The sequence below is a fragment of the Heterodontus francisci genome, chromosome 30, assembly GCF_036365525.1.
Source record: "Heterodontus francisci isolate sHetFra1 chromosome 30, sHetFra1.hap1, whole genome shotgun sequence".
Taxonomy (NCBI): Eukaryota; Metazoa; Chordata; class Chondrichthyes; order Heterodontiformes; family Heterodontidae; genus Heterodontus; species Heterodontus francisci.
Genome location: NC_090400.1, coordinates 6295906 through 6319806, shown reverse-complemented (window position 1 = coordinate 6319806; position 23901 = coordinate 6295906). Strand labels below are relative to the sequence as shown.

The following is a 23901-nucleotide window of genomic DNA, read 5'->3' as shown; positions in this document are numbered from 1 at the left end:
CGCCGAGCAGTCCAGGCAGGGGAAGTGTTGTTCTGAAGGCCGATTGCCTGCTCCATGATGTTATGTGTGGCTCCCTGGCTTTAGGTAAACACCCACACGGTTTACATGGTGGGTTTGCGGAAGGGGCTCATCAGCCATTTGCAGAGGGGTGGCCCTCGTCCCTCAGCAGCAAACTCTGGATCTTCTCAGAGACCTGAAAATGGTGGATAGGGAAGGGTGTCATAGGATGACAACATCGTGGCTGCTGCCAGGCATTCACCGAGATGAACTTCTTGGTGGATCACACACCAACTTCACGATTATGGAGTTGTAGTCCTTGCTGTTCCTATACTTCTCCCCATTGACACGGGAGGCTCACAGAGCCACGTGCTTTCAGTCAGTGGTGCCCTGCATGATCAGGAATCCTGATATCCTAGTGAAGCCACGTGCCCCTTCACCCTGCACTCCCTTCTGAGGGAAAAGAGGATAAAGTCCCCTCGCATTGTGTATTTAGCCTCCATCACCTGCCGGATACTGTGATGCACTCCATATTGTGAAATATTCATCACATCTTCCACTGCCATCTGGACAGATCCAGAGGTGTAAAATGTGAGGGCGACGGTGAGCTTCACAGCCACTGGGAGGGTTGTCCTCACCCTGGGGTGAGATTCCAGGTTGGGCTGAAGGAGGTATCACAGCTCTGTGACCACCTTCTTGGGAAATCTGAGCCTCCTCAGGTATTGGCTCAGAGGAATGTAGCAGTTTTCTCCTGGAAGACCAGTGATGGGTTGGGCCTTTGATGGAGAACCCTCCTCCAGCTCCCTCTGCCTCCCCTGTTCCACCTGATGGTCATGTTGCAGACTAAGAGGGACAGCAACAAGTGCCCTCATTCCTGGGTCCAGTCCTCCTCTCTCCTCCCTGACTGTAATCACCAACTGCCACAAAACACCTCCAAAAACAACACTCCACACAGCTTCCACCAACTCTGGCTGAACACATGGAAGTGAAAAATACCTCACCTGCAACATGCTGACTGATCCTTTAAATAGGCCTAGTTCAGGGCCCATCTTGCCTTTCTGCACTTGTTTATTCATGACTGATTAACACATGTGTAGACAGGACCTGTGTGGTCCAAGTTTGCAACCCTGGCATCGCATCACTCAGTTAGGCAGTGTAACATGAGGATAATGTCCAACCACAGCATTACAGAGCACACAGGGGACGTACCTGTGTGTGCCCTTCCTCTGTACTAAAACTGTGTGGGCCGTGCAGGAAGCAGCAAGCATTGCGACTCACACTCAGTAAGCAGCTCAAGGCCTCGGTAGCGGCGTTACGCAAAACAATTTTTCATCCATCAAATTGTTAAGGGATTTGACAGGGTGCATGCTGGGAGGATGTTTAGCCCTGGCTCAGGAATCTAGAACACGGGGTCACAGTCTCAGAATAAGGGGTCGGCCGTTTAGAACTGAAATGAGGAGAAACTTCTTCCTTCTAAGGATTGTGAACCATTGGAATTCTCTAACCCAGAGAGCTGTGAATGCTCAGACATTGAGTATATTCAGGCAGAGAGTGAGAGGTTTTTGGGCAATAAGACAATTAAGGGAAACGGGGATGGTGCAGGAATGTAGAGTTGAGGTGGAAGATCAGCATTAATTAGAACTGATTAATTTCCTGCCATTTTTCCTTCTTAGTACAGAGCCTTAAAACATAATATTTTAAATTTTAAAAAGTTTTTTGTGTTACTTTTTGTGTCATCTTAAATGACATCATACTACTTAGGAACATCAAGGACATATTTGACTTGAAAACACTTTGGGCTGGCATGAGGTTGTGACAAATGCTGTAAAAATGCAAAACCTTCTTTTACATGCTAACGCAATGCAGTCTGAGCTGTTGGTCTGTGCTGTGTTGTGAGGTCAATAAACCAGATAAAGTTCTAAAGTGAACATCGTTCCCTTCCCCCAATTCACCCGTCTGTCACCACCCCCCCCAACTCCCCCAACCCATAAGAAGCAGAGAACCATTGCAGACAAAATGTGAACTTTAGTTTGCACATACAGAAATGCATGTCACAACAGGAAAGATTACAAGGAATAATATTTGGAAAACTTGCTCCTATTATGTGCTTTTAGTACTCATTAACATGTTGCTGGGAATAGTTTCCAAAATTTAAAAAGGAACACTCCAGACAATTCACGGTGTGTTTTGGCTCTCTGTCGCTGTCTTTGTTTTATAATTATCCAGAGCTGTGGAAATCTCAGTGCAGCTCATGATCTCCACTCTTGTAAATGACATGGACAGTTACAAATACTGCATTGTACCAATGGGACATTGAAATTATGGTTGTCTGTTGTTGACATTGGGTCACTTATTAAAAACCTGGCTTGGAAGTAGCAAGAACCAATTGTATCGCAGGCTGCTGACGTTATTAGCAGTCTGATATTAGGTCACCTGATATGTCTCTTTAACTGGTAAATAATCTGTAGATTGGAGAACAATCAATATCCTGTTGATCCAGGGGTAAATGTATTGTCTGCACTGTTACTAATCTGTACAGATTGGGCAAGTGCCAATCCTGTTGATAGATTGTTTGGTTGTGTGAGTGCATCACAGTTGCACTTGAGCCTGTGCTCAATGTCCATGGGTCACTGGATAATGACCTGGAGTGGGAGCCTTGGCTGATTTTTCCACCTCCTCCTTAACCCAGGGCTATCAGATCAATTGTAGCAGCCCCACCAACAGCCCCACTTTGACAATGCTAATACCACAGAGATTAGGATGGCATTTGCCCAATCTGTACAGATTAGTAACAGGCCAGACAATACATTTACCCCTGGATCAGCAGGATCTCTTTAATAGACCTTTTTATTGATTGTTCTCCAATCTACAGACCATTTACCAGTTAAAGAGACGTATCAGGTGACCTACTATTAGACTGCTAATAACGTCAGCAGGCCGCGATGCTTTGGGTTCTTGCTATTTCCGAGCCAGAAGGTTGTGGGTTCAAGTCTCACAATGGAACTCGAGGACAAAAATCTAGGCTGACACTCCAACACAGAACTGAGGGAGAGCTGCATTGTCAGAGGTGCCGTCTTTTGGATGTGATGTTAATCGAGCCTGTCTACTCCCTCAGGTGGATGTAAAAGATCCCATGGCACTATTTGAAAGAAGAGCAGGGGAGCTCTCCCCACTGTCCTGGTCAATATTTATCATTCAATCAAAATCACTCAAGCAGATTCTCTGGTCATTATTACATTGCTGTTTGTGGGAGCTTGTTAAGAGTAAATTCTCTGCCACATTTCCAACATTGTAATAATGTCTACACTTCAAAAGTAGTTTCTAAATGAGAGAAATATAATAACTGCTTTATTTTCATTTTGCAAGGAAGGATTGGTAAAATGGAGAATTCAATGCAACTTCGCTCTGACAATGCTACCCAGACACGTGGAACCTGTTGTAACCTGTTATTGAGGAAAATAAGGAGATTGATACCCATCAACTTCTGGCAGGAAGTGAAATGTGTTTCCAGACTGGCTGTGCCAATAGTGAGTTTACACCCACTGAACATCTCGTCATATCCTTCATACTCTGCTCTTTCCAGAAACGTATCTAATTCTCCACCAAACCCATTACATAATCAATCTCCTTCAATTAACACATTTATATAATTCAGCTCACCGTGCCCATTTATATAATCCTCTTCAATTAATCCATTTACACAATCGTCATCACTGAGCCTATTTATAAAATTCCCTTCACTGATTCTATTTACACAATCCATTCTAATGAACCCATATAAAAAAACACTTCAATGACCTCATCTGCTGACTTATTCCACAACTCCCTACTTAAAAAGTGATAATGCTCCGCTTGACCTTGTTTTTTTTAACTTCAAAGACCATAATTGCTAATTTGGTCCCTGATATTTGAACCTTTCATCACAGTGAATGATTTCCCTGGATCAACTTTGCCATTTCCATTCAGAATCCAGAAAACCTCAGTGAAATCACCTCAAAATTGCATCTCCTTTTTGAAAAGAAACAATTGTTTTCAGTAAGAAATATGATTGGTTTAATTCGATTATAATTTTATTTGTAAGTGTAAAAGAGTATTATCTAAATTAACTAACCTGTGTATACTATTTATAATTCATTTTCCTTTTACAGTTTTTAACACAGCTGATGATGCGTCTGATAAATGTTGTCAGCTCCGCATTCTGTGGACATTTAGGAAAGGTTGAATTGGACGCTGTTAGTCTTGCCTCAGCGGTAAGTTTACGTTCAGAATGAGCACATTTATTTCATCATAATGTATCCTCTATAAAATTGTGATGGAATTGCATTGCTTCTGTCAGTTTCAGGTTCAGTGCCTTTATCAGCTGTTTATTACTGATAGATGATGAAATCAGCTCCTTGTAATAAAGCCTGGGATTTACCTGCTGGTCTCAATGGAAGAGAAACGAGAGTGTAGCAAATGGCTTCAGTGGCCCTAGATTTAAGAACAGAAAAATCAGCTCAGAATTCCAGCTCATTACCATTGTCAGTGACCCATCCTGGAGTCTGAAATGGGTGGATGTTAGGGTGAGAATGAGAATGGACTCAGTCGTCATGCTGTTCATGTGCAGCTAATCTTCTGCCTGTCACTTGACTCACACATGAAGACTGCTCACTTATGCAAAGCTTTCAATGGTTTCTGTGGCCCATGGAACTGTATCAGGAACAACAACAGCTTACATTTATATAGCCACTTTAACATAGCGTTATAATCACCTGGTTCATGGTTTGTATGATTTTTATGGAGGTAACTTTTAATTTAGAAATTGAATTTTTTTAAGGAACGGGTTACGACCAGGATGGAAAGTGGTCTCGGGTTCCCTCTCAGCCTTCACCTGGTCTTACTGAAACAGGGTTTAATCTTAAACCCATTGTTTTTAGCTCCCACTTGGTGAATCCTTGTTCACCACTTTCCAATTATAAGGTAAAGAAACCAGCACAAACAGGCTTTCTTAGGCTTAAAGAAAAAAAATTGACATTTACTCAACTTAAACTTAAACTCTAATTCGGTTGATGTCTACAGATACACAACACACCCATGCTAGCATGCATATGCGGTACACACATGCAAATAGAGACAGAAAAGAACAGAAGAAAACTAAAGTGGAAAAGTTTGAGGCAATATCGGAAGAGTTTTTGTGACGGTTTTTCAAGCTCACTGTAGAGTCCTTGACTGTAGGGAGATCTTGCTTTTCGTTGGGGTCCAGTATTCTTCTTAAACCTTGTTTGATGTAGGAGACTTTTCTCTCTTGGGGTTCTTGTGTCTTTTGAGGCTTGTGAGAAAGAGATGGGAGCAGGCAGACAGGAGGGGCTGTGGTGAGCCAGCCAGGAGAGATCTTCTCAGTCCAGGAGCATTCTGCTTTCTGTCCAAACTGTTTGTACAAATTCATAAAACACAGGTTGCCCAGCAGGTTAGTCATGTAACTACTGGTTTGACCATGTCCGTTTCTGTATTCGGCCATCTTAGCAGTCAACATGGAATGCGAGCTCCCCCACCTTCAATGTCTGGTGATCAAAAGTCTATTGTGCGTTGAATGTGTCAGGGAATGGCTGCTTTATCCTTCCACATGTTAATATACAAATGTCTTTTCCAGCCACGGCTGATCTGTTCAACAAGTCCTTTCTTCACTCCAGTCACAGTTTAATTTTGTCATGAACATTGATTTTAATGTGCCTCATTCTTGGCAGGTGGGGGCCTAGCATGACAGAAGACAAATGAAACACCTGGTTTGATAAGCTGGCAAACAAACCTAGGGTGGTTACAAATCAAAATGTAGCCCCTGTTTAATTTGTTCATTCATTCGTTGGTGTCATTCCCTTCCCAGAAGGTTGACTGTTATGAATCTCCACCTCTGTCCTGTCCTGTCCTTACACATTCTGCATAGGTCAGCTGCATCCAGTCGATTATATCTGTCATCTATTTTCTTCTCTGCTTCCCTCTCCGACATTTTCCATCGATCTTTCCTTCCAATAATTGTCTCTGTCTACCTTCTGCTCTAATGATGTAACTGAAGTATTGTATCATTCTCTCTTTGATGTTATGCACTAATTTCCTCTTTTCTCCAGCCAATTCTTGCACTTCCTCATTCATCTTTCTGTCTGTGTAAGATATGCAGAACATCCTCCGATATGTCCACATCTCAGATGCTTCCAGCTTACCAATAGTCTCTTTGTTTGTTGTCCGTGTCTCAGAGGCAATAAACATAGAAGACAAAATATATCACCTCAGCATTCTTCTCCTCAGATTCAAGGTCAGTTTCTTTGATGTTAACAAGTCCTTCATTCTGACAAAGCTGGTCTTGGCTATCTCAATGCTCCTTTGGATCTCACAATCACATTTCCCATCATCTGTGATAACCTGTCCAAGGTATATAGACTTTTACACTTGTTCCAGGACTTGTCCATTTATTTCAATTTTCACTTCTGGGGTTCGGTCTCTGCTTGTCACTATTGTCTTGGTTTTCTTCACAGTCATTCTTAATCCATATTCCACACTCCTTACATTCACTTTGTTCACTATTTCTTGTGGTGCCTTTTCTGAATCTGCAATCAGTGCAGTGTCATCTGCATATCTCAAGTTGTTAATGGTCAACCTACCAATGTTGCAACCTGGTAGATGTTCTATGTCTCTGACGATCACTTCAGTGGACAGGTTGAACAGTTTTGGAGACATAACACATCACTGACACACTCCTTTCTTGATTGGGAAACTGTCTGGCAAGCCACTATCAAGTCTCATCACTGCTGATTGCTTTCAATACAGATTCTGAATTATCCTTTTATCACTGTTGTCAATTTCTGATTTGTTTAAGTACTCCATTATTGTCTGATGGTAGAGTCTATCAAGTGCCTTCTCATAGTCTATAAAGCATACATACACACGTTTTTATACTTCCAGATATCTTTCGATTATACTCTCAACTTAAAGATGACCTCTCTCGTTCCTTTCTTTGATATTTATCCTGACTGACTGTCATCTATCTCTGCTTCTACAGACTGGTCATTTCTTTCCAAAATGATTATTAAAATCATTTTCATCACATGGTTTATGGGGCTTATTGTCCTGTGTCGGAAAACTCTCGGGCTTTTGGTTTCTTTGGGAGCTTACTGAAGACTGTCTTGCAGGCCACCACCTGCCAAGAATGAGGCAAATTAATTTCGCCACATGGACATTAAATTTCAAATTGTTGCTGGGAAGAAGAGAAGGCCTGTTACGAGGCCTGTTGCTTGGCTAGCAAAAAAACATTTACAGACTAACAGACATTGAAGGCAGGGAAGAGCATTCCATTCCCTGCTAAGATGATACAATACACAGAGCCAAGACGTAGTCAGACCAGTAGTCACATGACTAGCCTGCATGGCAATCTGGGGGGGTTTCTGAATTGTACAGTTTGAATTGAGAGCCGGCAGAAAGCAGAATGCTCCTGGACTGAGAAGATCTCTCCTGGCTGGCTTGCAACAGCCTCTCCCATGTGCCTGCTCTCAACTCTTTCTCATAAGCCTCTGAATCCACTGAAGACACATGAACCCCAAGAGAGAAAAGTCTCCTACAGTGAACAAGGTTTAAGAAGAATACTGGGCCCCAACGAAAAGCAAGATCTACCTACAATCAAGGACGCTACAGTGAGCTCGAAGAACCAAAACAAAAACTCTTCCGATATTGCCTCAAATGTTTCCATTTTATTTTCCTCTGCTCTTTTCTGTCTCTATTTGCATGTGTGTATCATATATGCATGCTAGCTTGGGTGCATCGTGTATCTGTAGGCGTCAACCCAATTAGAGTTGAAGTTTAAGTTGAATAAATTTCAACTTTTCTTCTTTAAACCTAAGAAAGCCTGTTTGTGTTGGTTCCTTTGCCTTATAATTGGAAAATGGTGAACAAGGATTCACCAAGCGGGAGGTAAAAACATCGTGGCCAGAATTTTATGCCACCCCAGTGAGATGGATGGTGGCCGGAGATGGGTGGCGTAAAATGGTGCGGGAGGCTCCGGGAGGCCTTCTCCACCCTCTCCTGCCCCCGCCCACTTTAAGTAGGGCTGGGGTGGGGGCAAGAAATGTGTCACCCTCCCCAGGCCAATCAAGGCCCTTAAGTTGCCAATTAATGGCTGCAAGGGTCTTCTCTTGCCTCCACGCTGATTTTACCCGTGGCAAGCGGGTGTCCTGGAGCCGTAAAAGGCCCTCTAATAAAAGAAGGCGGCCTCTCAGCACCCCGAGGGTGAGCCCTGACAAACAGGCACAGGGTGCCCGATTGAGGGTCAACCCCGCTTCCCCAACAAACCCCAGGACCCAAGACGCCCCCTTCCCCACACAAAGGACCACCCTTGCCTTGCCAGGGCCTGACCAATTACCCCTGGCAAGACAACCCAAACTTACCTGCACTCCTGGCTCCATGTCGTCGGCTGGGATGCCGTCCCAGCAGTGGCCACCGCTGCCGGTAGCACTGCTGGGACGAAGAGCTGCCGACCCGATGTTTGTCCACAGCTCAATGAGGCGGGACTTCCTCCTTAAAGCGGGTGGAAGCCACGCCATGGACCAATTAAAGCCTCGGGGACTGTAAAATGCGGAACGGTTCCCCAGGCTAGGTGGAAGCAGGTTTGCCACCAACTTTTACGTGGGTGCCCAGCTCCTGTCAGCCTGATGTAAAATCCAGCTCAGTGTGTTTAAAAAAGACCAGGTGAAGGCTGAAAGGGAACCCTTGACCTCTTTCTCACCAGGTCGTAACAGAGATTTGGGTGCTCGTGTCCGGAATTGACTCACAGACAAATGAGAGAAATTGGAAGTGGGAAGCCAAATTGTTCCCAATCAAAAAGTGCAAGATTTCAATATAGGTTTTCTTGTGGTTGTGTGTGCTTGAAAACTAACATGTCTGCAACTAAAGCGAGTAGCTCTCCAAGCCAGGGTGAAGTAACTTGGGATAAGTTAAAAGCACTGTCTATGGAGGAGTTGAGGAAAATGGCTGTGCAGTGTGGGATCAGTGTATGTGGCAAGACTTACAAAATCTGAACTCCTAAGGCTGGTGGCCAACCATTTTTCCTTGAATCTGACGGGGCAGAAGCAGTGTTAGAAGTAGACCCAGACAGGGTACTGCTAGCAAAGATACAATTGGAACAGAGGAAACTTGAATTAGAAGACAGAAAAGAGAACGAGAGGGACAGGAAAAAAAGATAGAGAAGTAGGAGAGGGAGAAAGGAAGAGACTTCCAGAAGGAGCGTGAAGAAAAAGAAAGACAGGCGAAGGAATGAGAGAGAGAAAGAGAGAAAGAACATTCTGGAAGGAACACGAAGAAAGAGAACTGCAGCGGCTTGAGTTAACTAGGGGGCAACAGAGAACCCTAGTGAAAGCATGGCCGAAATGGAGGAGCGTAATTCAGGGTTGGGTACAGAATTGTTAAAACTAGCTCAATTAATTCCAAAATTCAATGAGGAAAATGTAGAAGATTTTTCTGTCCTTTGAGAAAGTGGCAAAGCAGCTTAAATGGCCATCTGAGACCTGGTCTCTTTTACTACAAAGCAAACTAACTGGAAAACCCCGTGAGGTTAATTCCCTGTTGCCAGATGAGAGTTCATCAAATTACGAACTGGCCAAAAATGCTATCCTCGGGCATTTGTATTAGTACCCGAAGCCTATTGCCAAAAGCTTAGAACCCTCAAGAAGCAAGCTAATCAAACTTATCTGGAGTTTGAAAGAAATTGGCAGCTGGCTTTTGACCAGTGGCTGAGGGTTCTTAAAGTACAGCTCAGCTATGAGAATGTCAGAGAAGTAATTCTGTTAGAGGAATTTAAAAACTCTCTCCCACTCTCCATAAAGACCCATGTGGAGGAGCAGCGGGTTCAGAGAGGCCGTTCTGGCCGATGAGTTTGCTTTAATTTATAAGTCAGTTTTCCAGGGAAGAACCTTTCCGAGACACCCCCACAAATCCGAAAATGACAAAGGGTGGGAAGGTGATATCTGCCCAGGCAGTCCTGGAAGAGAAAGGAAAGTAGGAGACACAGGGGGCCCTCCTCTAGCCAAAAAGAAAGGTGCTGTGAGCAAGAGTGAGTCCGAGAGACCTGTGTGCTTCCGTTGTAATAAAGCAGGGAATTTAAAAGCTGACCCCCCCAGTAGTGAAAGAAAGACCGCAGGAGGTCAGAGAGACAGGGCGGTGGCAGGAGACGGACCCCTGTAGTTTCCCTGAATGTGTAATGGATCAGGGGCCATGATCAAATCAGCTCCCCCGGAGGAGACTGAATTAGCCTTGCAGACAAATGACCATGAGGTCTGCCTGCCTGAGACTTTCTTTGGAAAGTTAGGAGACCAAGGGAATGAATTAATGTATTTTCCCTAGGTGAGGCTCAGCGAGCCAACCCAGTATTGTGAGAGTTAGCACAGGCTGCCCAGTCTGAAAGTGAAGCACAGGGAGTCCCTGATTACTACCACTTCAAGAATGAGGTACTGATGAGGAAATGGTATCCTCCTCACAGACCTGAGAGCAAGGAGTGGACAGTAGTTCACCAGTTAGTGGAGCCGCAGAGGTACTGGAGAGAGACTGCAGTGGCTGTACATGCCGGTATACGAAAGATCAAAGCCTGCATAAGACAGCAGTTTGATTGGCCAAAACTCCATAAAGATGTGGTGGAGTACTGCAAGAGTTGCCACATGTGCCAGGTTGAGGAGAAACCCCAACCTACAGTGAAACCTGTACCCCTAAGTCCTGTACCGGTGTTGGGAGGACCCTCCAGCAGACGGCTGATGAACTGTAAGGAACCCCCGCCGAGAACAAAAAAGGACAGACAGGCACGAGGCTGGCAAAAGGTTAGACAGGGAAGGGGAAAAAGTGACCAAGAGGGCAGGTTAAAGGAAGTCCGGGTGGAATCCCAGATAAAAACCCCTACTGTCCAGTCAGCCAACCCCGAGAAATGTGAAAAGTTAGATCCCACATCCTCCTCTGCAAATGCAGACACTAGAAGCACCCCAGCAGAGTTGCTAATAGCATTTACAAGAACCTGCAGAGATAAAGAAAGACCTCTAGAGGGCACAGAAACCGTGAGGGTGATGCCTCACCGAGTCAAATTGCCACAGGCGAATGCAGTAGAGACTGCACAGATACCTGCAGGCAGGAGTGTCCCAGAGGACAAAGGGGAGATTAGCAAATAATCCCTCCCTGCAGTCAGAGAAAAGAAAACCACCCATCCCCCTAAAGTCAAAAGCCTTTGCATGATTCAGCAAAGCACTGAAAAAGAGTTCAGGATAGACCCGCCCACGACTGACTCTCTTGGGAAAAAAACCTCCAACTTAGGGCTTATTAAATCTAACTACCCCTCCCCCCCATCCCCTTGGCAGACCTCGGCAGGAACAAAAGCCCTAGGCTGTCATGGCAATGGGCGAACTGAAGAAAAACCTCCCCAAAGAACCACATGTTTCCTGGGATGCCAAAAAGGGGGCAATTAAAGCAGCACTGGTCGCAAGAATATAGGTAGAACGAGGTTAGAGGTTCTGTTGAGGGAATATGATCAGCTAGGGCTAAATTAAAAAGCAGAACCAAAAAGGTAATAATCTCCGGATTACTACCGGAGCCACGAGCAAATTGGCAAAGGGTTAATAAGATTAAAGAGGTAAATGCGTGGCTCAAAGATCGGTGTGGGAGAAATGAATTCAAATTCATGGGACATTGGTACCAGGACTGGGGAAGGAAGGAGCTGTTCCGATGGGACAGGTTCCACCTGAATCATGGTGGAATGAGAGTCCTGACAATTGCATAACTAGGGCTGTAGATAGAGCTTTAAACTAAATAGTGGGGGGGTGGGGGGAAGGTTCAGTTGCTTGGAAAAACAGGAAGTTAAAGGAGGAGGTAGAAGTGCAGGTTAGTGGTGAGGCTGATTGTTACCAAACTGTAAGAAGTATACTGGTTAAACCAGAAGAGAGAAATAATAAATAGGCGAATGAAGCATCAGTGCTGAGGGACAGGTTCGGGGGTATAGCCCAAATAAGAGTTCTATATACAAAAGCACGGAGTGTAAGGAATAAATAGATGAGCTGCAGGCGCAAATTCAAATAGAAGATTATGATGTGGTGGCCATTGCGGAGACGTGGCTGCAGGATGGTCGGGACTGGCAACTAAATATAACTGGTTATAAAGTTTACAGGAGGGACAGGGAAAATGGCAGAGGGGGTGGAGTAGCCTTACTGATTAGAAATAATATCACCTCATGGGTGAGGGAGGATATAATGAGGGGAAAGCACCCAGTGGAGACCTTATGGGTGGAATTGAGGAACAGAAAAGGATCTAAAACTGTAATAGGTGTTGTGTACAGACCCCCTGGTAGCATTTCTGAGGTATTAGATTGTATAAATGCACAAATTAGGCAAGTGTGTAACAAAGGCAGAGTAGTATTAATGGGGGATTTTAACTTACACATAGATTGGGAAAGGCAGACTAGCACCTGTCAGAGAGATAGTGAATTTCTGGAATGTGTCCGGGATAGTTTCCGACAGCAATATGTCCTAGATGTAACAAGGGGACAGGCAATATTAGATTTAGTTATGAGTAATGAGCCAAATTTAATTGGTAGCCTAACTGTGCATGGACATTTATCAAATAGTGATCACAACATGATTGAATTCAAGGTAGCGTTTGAAAGTGAAAAGCACGAAGCAGCTCCGAGAATTTTAGACTTGGGTAAGGCTGATTTTAACGGGATGAGACAAAGACTGTCTATGGTAAACAGGGTAGATCTGTTAATGGGTCAAATGACTGAAGAACAGTGGAAAATATTTAAAGAAACATTTAATGAAATACAGAGCCAGTATATACCCCTGAGAGGAAAAAGCTCCACTTCACAGAAAAAACAGCCATGGACAACTAAAGAGATTAGGGATAGCATAAAACAAAAAGAAAGGGCTTACAAAAATGCAAAACGCAGCACAGATCCGGCCGAAGGGGATCGATACAAAGACCAGCAAAGGGTCACAAAGCAGCTTAATAAGAGCTACTAAAAGAGATTATGAAAGGAAACTTGCAAGGGACATCAAAATCAATAAGAAGAAATTTTCTAGTTACATAAAGGGAAAGCGGGTGGTCTAGAGCAATGTAGGCCCACTAAAAGCTGAAAATGGAGATATTGTCATTGATAATGGGGAAATGGCAGATATTGTCTCAGTATTTACAGTTGAAAAGGAGGATAACTTGCTGGAAGTCCCGAAAAAATCTAATAGCCGATCGGGGACAGGGACTTAATAGAATTAACGTAAGTAAAACATCAGTAACAAAGAAATTAATGGAACTAAAGAGTGAGAAATCCCCAGGACCTGACGGTTTCCATCCGAGGGTGTTAAAGGAAGTAGGGGAGCACATTGTAGATGCCCTAACTATAGTCTTTCAGAGTTCCCTAGATTCAGGAGTGGTCCCTCTGGATTGGAAAGTTGCACATGTCACTCCACTTTTTAAGAAGGGTGAAAGGGGGAATCAAGGAAATTACAGACCAGTTAGCCTGACATCTGTGGTGGGCAAGTTGCTGGAGTCTATAATCAAGGATAGGGTGACTGAACACCTCGAAAAATTTCAGTTAATCAGGGACAGCCAACTTGGATTCATGACGGGAAGGTCATGCCTGACAAATCTCATTGAATTTTTTGAAGAGGGACTAAGGTAGTGGACAGGGGAGTATCTATGGATGTTATTTATATGGACTTCCAGAAGGCATTTGATAAAGTCCCACATAAGAGACTGTTAATTAAGGTAGAAGCCCATGGAGTTGAGGGCAAATTATTGACATGGTTAAGAAGTTGATTGAGTGGTAGGTGACAGAGAGTGGGGATAATGGGTAAGTACTCCGATTGGCAGGATGTAACTATTAGTGGCCCGCAGGGATCTGTGTTGGGGCCTTAATTATTCACAGTATTCATTAACGACTTGGATGATGGCATAGTAAATCATATATCCAAATTTGCTGATGATACAAAGTTAGGCGGCATTGTAGACAGTCTCGGTGATAGCATAAAATTGCAAAGAGATATTGACAGACGAGGTGAATGGGCAAAACTGTGGCAGATGGATTTCAATGTGGGCAAGTGTGAGATTATCCATTTTGGACCAAAAAGTGATAGAGCAGGGTACTTTCTAAATGGGAAGAGGTTAAGTACAGTGGATGTCCAAAGAGACTTGGGGGTTCAGGTGCATAGATCTTTAAAATGCCACAAGCAAGTGCAGAAAATAATCAAAAAGGCTAATGGAATGCTAGCCTTTATATCCAGAGGATTGGAGTATAAAGACACAGATGTTATGCTGCAGCTGTACAAAACCCTGGTTAGATCCCACTTGGAGTCCTGTGAGCAGTTCTGGGCACCACACCTTCGGAAGGATATATTGGCCTTGGAGGGAGTGCAACGTAGGTTTACAAGAATGATATCTGGACTACAGGGCTTAAGTTACGAGGAGAGATTACACAAATTAGGCCTGTTTTCGCCAGAATTTAGAAGATTAAGGGGTGATCTGATCGAAGTCTTCAAGATGTTAACAGTAAAAGACAGGCTAGATAAAGATAAACTTTTTCCACTGATTGGAGATTCTAAGACTCGGGGGCATAGTCTAACAATTAGGACCAGACTGTTCAGGAGAGATTTTAGGAAGCATTTCATCACGCAAAGAGTGGTACAGGTTTGGCACTCTCTCCCACAAACAGCAGTTGAAGCTAGAACAGTTGTTAATTTTAAATCTGAGATAGATAGATTTTTGTTAAGCAAAGATATTAAGGGATATGGGCCAAAGGCAGGTATATGGAGTTCGGCCATGGATCAGCCGTGATCTCATTGAATGGCGGAACAGGCCTGAGGGGCTGAATGGCCTACTCCTGTTCCTATCTTCCTATGTTCCTAAGTTCCTAAAAGACAGGCAATTTTAATAAGCTTTAGGATTTATGAATGAATGGAAATGAATGAGAGAAATGCGTTTTTTTCTGCATCATTTTTTCTCGCAACCCTTTTAATGTTTTTCTCAAATCGCATTTCATTCCCCTGGGTGTGGAGGTGTCATGCAAGCCTCCACCTACCAAGAATGAGGCATATTAATTTCACCACATGGACATTAAATTTCAAATTGCTGCTGGGAAGAAGAGAAGGCCTGTGACAAGGACTGCCAGACCTTGGCTGGAAAAAAACATTTACAGACATTGAAGGCAGGGAAGCGCATTCCATTCCCTGCTAAGATGATACAATACACAGAGCAAAGACGTGGTCAAACCAGTAAGTCACATGACTAATTTGTTTGGCAACCTGGGAGGTTTCTGAATTGTACAGTTTGCACTGAGAGCCGGCAGACAGCAGAATGTTCCTGAACTGAGAAGATCTCTCCTGGCTGGCTCACCACAGCCCCTCCTATCTATCTGCTCCCATCTCATTCTCACAAGCCTCTGAATCCACTGAAGACACATGAACCCCAAGAGAGAACTGTCTCCTACAGCGAACAAGATTTAAGAAGAATACTGGGCCCCAACAAAAAGCAAGATCTATCTCCAATCAAGGACTCTACAGTGCACTCAAAGAACCATAGCAAAAACTCTTCAGATATTGCCTCAAACCTTTCCACTTTATTTTTCTTCTGCTCTTTTCTGTCTCTATTTGCATGTGTGTATCGTGTATAGATGCTAGTGTGGGCATGTCTTGTATCTGTAGGCATCAACTGAATAAGAGTTTAAGTTTAGGTTGAATAAATTTCAACTTTTCTTCTTTAAACCTAAGAAAGCCTGTTTGTGCTGGTTTCTTTGCCTTATAATTGGAAAGCAGTGAACAAGGATTCACCAAGGGGGAGCAAAAAACACGGTGTGCTTAAAATTAAATCCTGTTACAGTAAGACCAGGTGAAGGCTGAAAGGAAACTGTAGATCTCTTTCTCACTGGGTTGTAACAACACTGACAGATCCACAGGTGTGAATCCTGTTTTGTACATTTTGTTGCAGAGGTCTGTCAATTTCCCAATGTTATCATCATTCAGGGCTTTCAGGCATTCTGTTGGTATCTCATTGATTCCAGGTGCTTTCTTTTTTTTCATCTTTTTGATCGCTGCACTGACTTCTTCCTCTTTTTCACTGGTCTTCCTCTTCCCTCCAGTGGTACCAATTCACTTCTGTCTTCATCATCATATAGGTCACTGACATATTCCACCCATTATTCCTTTATCCTTTTTTTCTGAAGAGAAGTTTATTTATTTAGTAAGGTCATAATGGGAAGTGTGAAGATCCAAAACAAGGGAACCTCTTTGAACCTCTTGATGGAGACTCTGTGTCAGCAGCTGTCTCAATTAGGGGTTTAAATTATTTATATGATTTCCCAGAACAAAGAGAAGGTTTGGAGTTGGAAATAATTTGTTTAAATTGCTATCTGGGACACCCCATGTGCACCCTTTTTGGAGACAGATGATGCAAGAGGTACCTTTTGGTGTTTCGATCTGTGTGCTTGCTGACAAGCTAATAGTTGGCTTTTGGAAAAGCAGTTGGCTTTGAAAGCTTCTGGAGTCAGGAGCAAAGAGGCAATTGAGAACCAGGGATGTTTTTGTTTTGAGTAAGGCCCATGCTCAAGCTGGGAGGTCCAGGTTTGGGAGATCCGAAAACTCAGGACAGCTGAGAAATTAAGGAAATCAAAGTGAATTTCTGAGAACTGTGATACACTTTGGATTAGTCCCAGGAGAAGTGAACAAACTGCCCAGATCCTGTAACGTATAGGGGAACTCTTCGGGTAAAAGTAATAGTCAAACTGGAGTGTTCTGTTGATAGTTAGAGTTTAAAGTATAGATAAAGGGCAACCATGGATATAGTACACCTGGATGTTCAAAAGGCATTTGGTAAGGTGCCATATAAAAGATTAATAGGCAAGATAAGGACTCATGGTGTTGGGGTAATATATGGTGCGGGCGGCACAGTGGCGCAGTGGTTAGCAGCCTCACAGCTCCAGCGACCCGGGTTCAGTTCTGGGTACTGCCTGTGTGGAGTTTGCAAGTTCTCCCTGTGTCTGCGTGGGTTTCCACCGGGTGCTCCGGTTTCCTCCCACAGCCAAAGACTTGCAGGTTGATAGGTAAATTGGCCATTGTAAATTGCCCCTCATGTGGTAGGAGAATGATGGGGATGTGGTAGATAATATGGGGTTAATGTAGAATTAGTATAAATGGGTGGTTGTTGTTCAGCACAGACTTGGTGGGCCAAAGGGCCTGTTTCAGTGCTGTATCTCTAAATAAAATAAATTAGCATGGATAGAGGATTTGTTAACAGACAGGAAGCAGAGAGTGGGAATAAATGGGGCATTTTCAAGCTGGTAGGCAGTGAATAGTGGCGTGCCGCGAGGATCAGTGCTGGGCCTCAGCTATTTACATTCTATATTAATGACTTGGATAAAGAGACAGAGAGTAATGTATCTAAGTTTGCTGGTGTTACAAAGCTTGGTGGAAAGGTAAGCTGCGGGGTGGATATAGAGAGGCTGCAAAGAGATACAGACAGGCTATTTGAGTGGGCAACACGATGGCAAATGGAGTATAATGTAGGGAAGTGTGAAGTTGTTCACTTTGGTCGTAAAAATAGAAAAGCAGAATTTTTTAAAAGGTGTGAAACTTGTAAGTGTTGATGTTCAGATGGACTTGGGGGCACTCGTACAAGGAACGCACAAGTTAACATGCAGGTGCAGCAGGCTATTAGGAAGGCAAATGGCATTTGGCCTCTATTGCAAGGGGATTGGAGTACAGGAATAAAGAAGTATGAGTAAAATTGTATAGGGCTTTGGTGAGACTGCACCTGCAATACTGTGTGCAATTTTGGTCTCCACATTTAAGAAAGGATATACTTGCACTGGAGGCAATGCAGCGAAGATTTACTAAATTGGTCCCTGGGAGGGGGTTGTCGTAAGATGACAGGCTGAGTAAATTGGACCTATCTTCTCTGCAGTTTCGAAGAATAAGAAGCGATCTAATTGAGACATACAAGATTCTGAAAGGGCTTGATAGGGTAGAAGCTGAGTGATTGTTTCCACTGGTCAGGGAATCTAGAATGTGGGGACACAGTCTCAGGATAAGGAGTCAATCATTCAGGACTGAGATGAGGAGAAATTACTTCACTCAAAGGGTTGTGAATCTTTGGAATTCTCTGCCCAGAGGGTTGTGGATGCTCCATCATTGAATACATTTAAGGCTGGGATAGACAGATATTTGGTCTCGCAGGGAATCAAGGGATATGAGGAATGGGCAGGAAAGTGGAATTGAAGCCCAAGATCAGCCATGATCGTATTGAATGGCAGAGCAGTCTCGATGGGTCATATGGTCTACTTCTGCTCCGATTGCTTATGTCTTGTGTTCTTGTATTATTCTTCATCAAGTTCTGTTCCGATTTTAAGTTTTAACTATAAGTGTTTCCAAATTGTTATGTTAAGTTAGTAGTGTATCATTTTGTTGAACTCTTGTACAGCAAAGCTTTTGTTTAAAATGTGAAATTTTGTGGCGTAATTCTTTCAATAATAACTGGGAACTCGATTTTCTCTTTCTAAAGGTTAACGGTCCCTAACAGGATCGTAACAAATTGAGAGCTGTTGGCAGGATTTTGAATCCACAGACTGAGATGGGTATGCTGAGATTTGCTAACGTTTAAGCAAGCAAGATTTCATGGCGACTTTTACTGTATTTATTGAAAAGCAGGATGGCTTTGTCAACTGCTAAGACTTTTCTGGGCTGGGGACATTAATCCCTGAGTGTTTTGGAACAATCAACAAAGGTTAGATTGATGGCATTAGCAGAAAAGTTGAAGATAGAGTTAAAAGGAAGAGCTATAAAAACAGAAATATGGAAACTTTAGCACAGCATTTGGAATTTTAAGAGGAAAAGGTTGATCCAGATAAAATAGACTGAGTTACCTGAGATACAGCTGGAAATGAAGCAAATTAAATTGAAAAAAAAAGCACTTTAAATATGGCTAGTCAGTTACGTTGGGTGGGCCACATCATCTGCACGCCTGACACAAGACTCCCAAAACAAGCTTTCTACTCCGAACTCCATCGTGGCAAGAGGCTACCAGGAGGGCACAGGAAACTCTACAAAAATTGTCCTTAAAGCCTCCCTGAAAAAAATGTGACCTCTCCATTGATTCATGGGAATCTCTTGCCTGAGACTGCCCAAAATGGAGAAGAAGCATCCACGAAGAAAAATGTTGAACTCAAAGGAGCAAAAGAAATGGAAATGAAAAAACTTGAAGTCGAAGGAGAGGAAAAAGAAAGAGCAATGTGGAAACTCGAATTACAGGTTTAAAGAGAAAGGGAAATGAGACAAGTTGAAGTGAAAAGAGAATGGCTTTGTTTACATGGACAGGAAATAACTGGTAGTTTGGATATGATTTGAGTTAAACTCGGGTTTTGATTTAACAAGAAATATTTGCCGAGTGCCTAATTTCAATAAGTAAGGCGCTGGAAGGTATTTTGCCTCATTTGAGAAAAATGCTACAAGGTTACCTTGGTTACAAGAAACATGGACCATTCTTTTGCAAATTGTCTTAATGGGAAAAGCCTGGATGTTTTTCAAGCCTTTCGGAGGAACAGTCTGCAGATTATGAAATCGTTGCACTTGACGTGCATGAGTTGGTTTCACATGAACATCATGGTCATGAATACTGCAGCTGAAAATTCTTTCAACATTGGACTGTGTGAAAGGAATCATGCGGTGATCAATGAAATGCTGCATAAAATTTTACCTGATCGACTAGACTGCAAATTGACAACCACAATGGGCAGTTTATGCATAGAATTGACTCCTGATGGTTGGAGGATATAGTCCCTAACAATTAGTCTATGGACAAATACCAAGTTAATTTCTGTGCTGTGCGATGGTCCTCTTACTCCAGTAGGTATTACAATTACTTCCATTTATTGTGCACATTTGAATGCTTTACATGCAGGGAGATTGATTTTCATCAAGGTTGAGGTTTCAGAAACAATTTGGAGAGCTCTGCAGCATCTGAGACAGAATATAATTCAGAAGATTTGGTATATGATAAACGAGAGTCATAGGGAATGAAAAGGCCCTGGTGAGGTAATAGATTGTGATGGTAAGACAGTACTTACCAAACATGGCAAGGATTAATCAGAATGACTTATAAATTCTTGGACTCTAAGCAGCTGATAGAAGTAAATGAGGCACCTTGTATCTCAAATACTCATGTACTTTGTGACTAAGATCCTGTGGGACAGAATAATGTGAGTGATCATGACACACAGGACAGAGCTAACACATCCAAAGGCCAATTGCCCAGAGTGGGTACTCAGGTGACATATGTTCCAGAGGGATTAGTGAATGGAGGGATTCGAAAATTGTGGGACATGCAGGAAAAACTATTAGCAAGTTTAAATATTGCTTGAACGTTCAGGATTATGGCTAAGAAGTGAGATCCATGCACTAGCAGAATGGGGTGAAAGAGTGGAGAGTAAGAAGGCAAGTACTGATAGTGAGTTCAGAAGTGACTTTCATGTCAGAAAGTGAGCATGTCCCAGAGAAGACCCTCCAATAGTGCAACAGGGCGATGTCACTTTCATAGTCCAAACAGACAAAAAGTGAAAGTACAGAATGTTTTAAGGGCAAAAAAAAATTAAAAAATTAAGTCTGGAGATATGTGTACTTACATCACTATCCTTAGATGACCCAAAGAACATGAAACCAGTCATTTTTAGTGAAGCTTCACATGCCAGTCTTCCTGATAGGTATTCTAGTGCACCTGGTTTCATAATATTTCTTATGAGTGAAAATGGGAAATGTTGTCCTTTAGCTTGGGAAGCTAAGAAAATAAAAATGGTTGTTAAAAGTACTTTGACAGCTGAAACAGAGTGGATATGGGATTCTATTTCTCAAATATTTTAACTGAAAATCTGTACAATGGCCATACTGAAGATAGTATACCCATTGAATGTTAGATACATAATCGTTCATTGTGGGATTTTTTTATTCGCTCATGGGATGTGGGTGACGCTAGCTAGGCCAGCATTTGTTGCCCATCCCTAATTGCCCTTGAGAAGGTGGTGGTGAGCTGCCTTCATGAATCGCTACAGTCCATGTGGGGTAGGTACACCCACAGTGCTGTTAGGAAGGGAGTTCCCAGATTTTGATCCAGCGACAGTGAAGAAACGGCGATCTGGTTCCAAGTCAGGGTGGTGTGTGGCTTGGAGGGGAACTTGCAGGTGGTGGTGCTCCCATGCATCTGCTCCCCTTGTCCTTCTAGGTGACAGAGGTGGCGGGTTTGGAAGGTGCTGTTGAAGGAATCTTGGTGCATTGCTGCAGTGCATCTTGTTGACGGAACACAGTGCTGCCACTGTGCATCAGTGGTGGAGGGAGTGAATGTTTGTAGATGGGGTGCCAATCAAGCAACTGCTTTGTCCTGGATGGTGTTGAGCTTCTTGAGTGTTGTTGGAGCTTCACTCATCCAGGCAAGTGGAGAGTATTCCATCACACTCCTGACTTGTGCCTTGTAGACGATGGACAGGCGTTGGGGAGTCAGGAGGTGAGTTACTCGCCTCAGGATTCCTAGCCTCTGACCAGCTCTTGTAGCCACAGTATTTATATGGCTACTCCAGTTCAGTTTCTGGTCAATGGTAGCCCCCAGGATGTTGATAGTGGGGGATTCAGCAATCGTAATGCCATTGACTGTTAAGGGGAGATGGTTAGATCCTCTCTTGTTGGAGATGATCATTGCCTGGCATTTGTGTGGCGTGAATGTTACTTGCCACTTATCAGCCCAAGCCTGGATATTGTCCAGGGATAATGAAACCTGACAAAAAGTGTGGATGAGAAAAGTTTACAGTTTGTTCTCACTGGTTGAAACAAATCCTGGTGGGAAAGGACATCTCTGAAATTTAAATGTGTGGATGCAAGTCATCAACTGTCTGTTTTACAAAAAGAAATGCATGTACAAAGACATTTCAGGTGTCCGAGAAGAAGGCCGTCTCACAATGTAACGCTTTGTACAGAATATGGAGTTTCCTGATTTAATTTTGTTTGAAAATTCAGTTATACGTAGAAACGGTAATTTTAATTTAAAGAGAGAGAAGGGAATCCTTTAATTCTGTATTAATTGTAATGTACACCGGATGTTTGATGACACAACAATCATGGTCTAACTCTGAAGAGTTGTGAAAAATGAACTTTGTCTTGAAAAAAAATGAACATCTGTTTTAAAAAGTGACCAATTGTCCAAAATGGCCACTGAAGAAAAAGAGGATTGGCCTTTTGAGTATTCAAACAGTCTGACAAAGACAAAGGACGAACCTTCAAAGCTAAAAGGTGTGAATGGAACCAATCCTACACCTATCCTAAAACATTCCAGAATTGAATGTCTTCTTCTGAAACAATTGAGGTATGAAGTAGCCATGTCCTGGGCCATTGTGCGATCACCATGGGGGAAGAAACCAGAGTGTGTCCGAACAGGAGGTGAGAGATAATAGCTTATCATTAAAAAAAGAGACAGTCAGAGAGAGAGAGAAAGTCAGAGAGAGAGACCGACAATGGTGAGAAACAAATCTAACAACCGACATTCCAGAAAGTCAGAAAGCACATGCTCTGCTGAAAAAATATGACATCTACATTATACAGCAATGAGGATGAGAAGTAATCTACCGTTTTATAACAGAACCTTCAGTCAAGAGAGAATTCTACAAACATCTCAGGCCTGCATCCATCGAGAACTTGGTTCTCAAGAGAACAGGTTTATCATAACCTTTCCTCCCACTGAAAGCCATCTTCCTTTTTCACTTCTCTATCTGTTTATTCTTGTGTGTGTGTGTGTGTGCATGAGAGAATGCATGAGTGGATCCGGTTGCAACACTTTTGGGATCAGGAACGTTAATCAACAAACAAATTATTTTATGTTCTTGAAAACCGACAAGAAAATCTATCGCTATCTGGTTATTTGAAAATAAACCACCAAAGGGCTCAACTCTAATACAAATACACTTGCTGCAGTCAGGTGGGGAGTTGAACATTGGGAACCACCCATATCACATCACCTGGTCATAACATAATTCTGTTTAATCGTCTGCAGTGGTTGGGCAATAACTAGGAATTCATTTGAGCCTTTTAAAGTAGACACAGACTAGAACTACGGTTGGTGGTTTCGGAAGTGTATGTTAAGATAAATGTCTACAAAGATTGGCTCCAGTTCCCGCCTTCACCAACTGGCTTTCTGGAATAGAACACAGGGATCATGGTATATGGAATTCTGAGGAAGTTTGGGCAGGAAAAGCTGTCAGTTTTAGATGACCTCAAGTTTAGGGAGGGTGGAAAATTGGAGGTTGGTCAGTTGAGTATTGAAATAGTCGAGTCTGGAGGTAAGAAAAGTGTATTAAAAGTTGGCACCTGATGGAAAGGAGGAAAGAAAAGGGAAAGAATGAGGAGCAAAGAAAAATCCTATTTTGTATTTTGTGGCATGTTGGTGGCATCTATGATGGTGCTAAATGGTTCCTTTTCTATTCTTTATTTATTTGTACAGGTAATATCTGTATCAGGGATCACTATAGGTCTGGGATTGTCTACAGCATGTGACACACTCATATCCCAGGTAGGTGCCGTTAACTCCAGGCTGTACAGTGGGCAGTGATGAACCTCTTGTGCAGCAAAAATGAATTCATTATATCAGAGAACAATAGGGGTGTGAATTTGGTTTCCATAGCGCTGCTGGAAGTGGTGATATGTAAGCCTTGTGCCCTCCTGGAGATACAGGCTGTGCCATCAGCTTCTTCCAACATGGCCCGCATGGCAGGCTGTGTTGAGAAGGGTGCCCATGCGGGCGTCCCTGTGTGTGCCAGAAGATAGTGAAGTAACACTATCCTGACAACACACACCCTACCAGCTGTTGTGATGTCAGACTTCCTAATTTGGACCAAGCAGGTCC

At 43.1% G+C, this 23901-nt stretch overlaps 1 protein-coding gene across 1 annotated transcript in view; it reads left to right on the top strand.

Annotated features, from left to right (window-relative positions):
- The first annotated feature begins 2939 nt into the window (after positions 1–2939).
- Positions 2940–23901, top strand: part of LOC137346418 (multidrug and toxin extrusion protein 1-like) — a 78035-nt gene continuing 57073 nt past the window's right edge. The window contains exons 1-4 of the mRNA XM_068009871.1: positions 2940–2973; positions 3364–3524; positions 4146–4247; positions 23500–23568. Of these exons, the coding sequence (XP_067865972.1) occupies positions 2940–2973; positions 3364–3524; positions 4146–4247; positions 23500–23568 (366 nt within the window). The remainder of the gene's footprint in view (positions 2974–3363; positions 3525–4145; positions 4248–23499; positions 23569–23901) is intronic.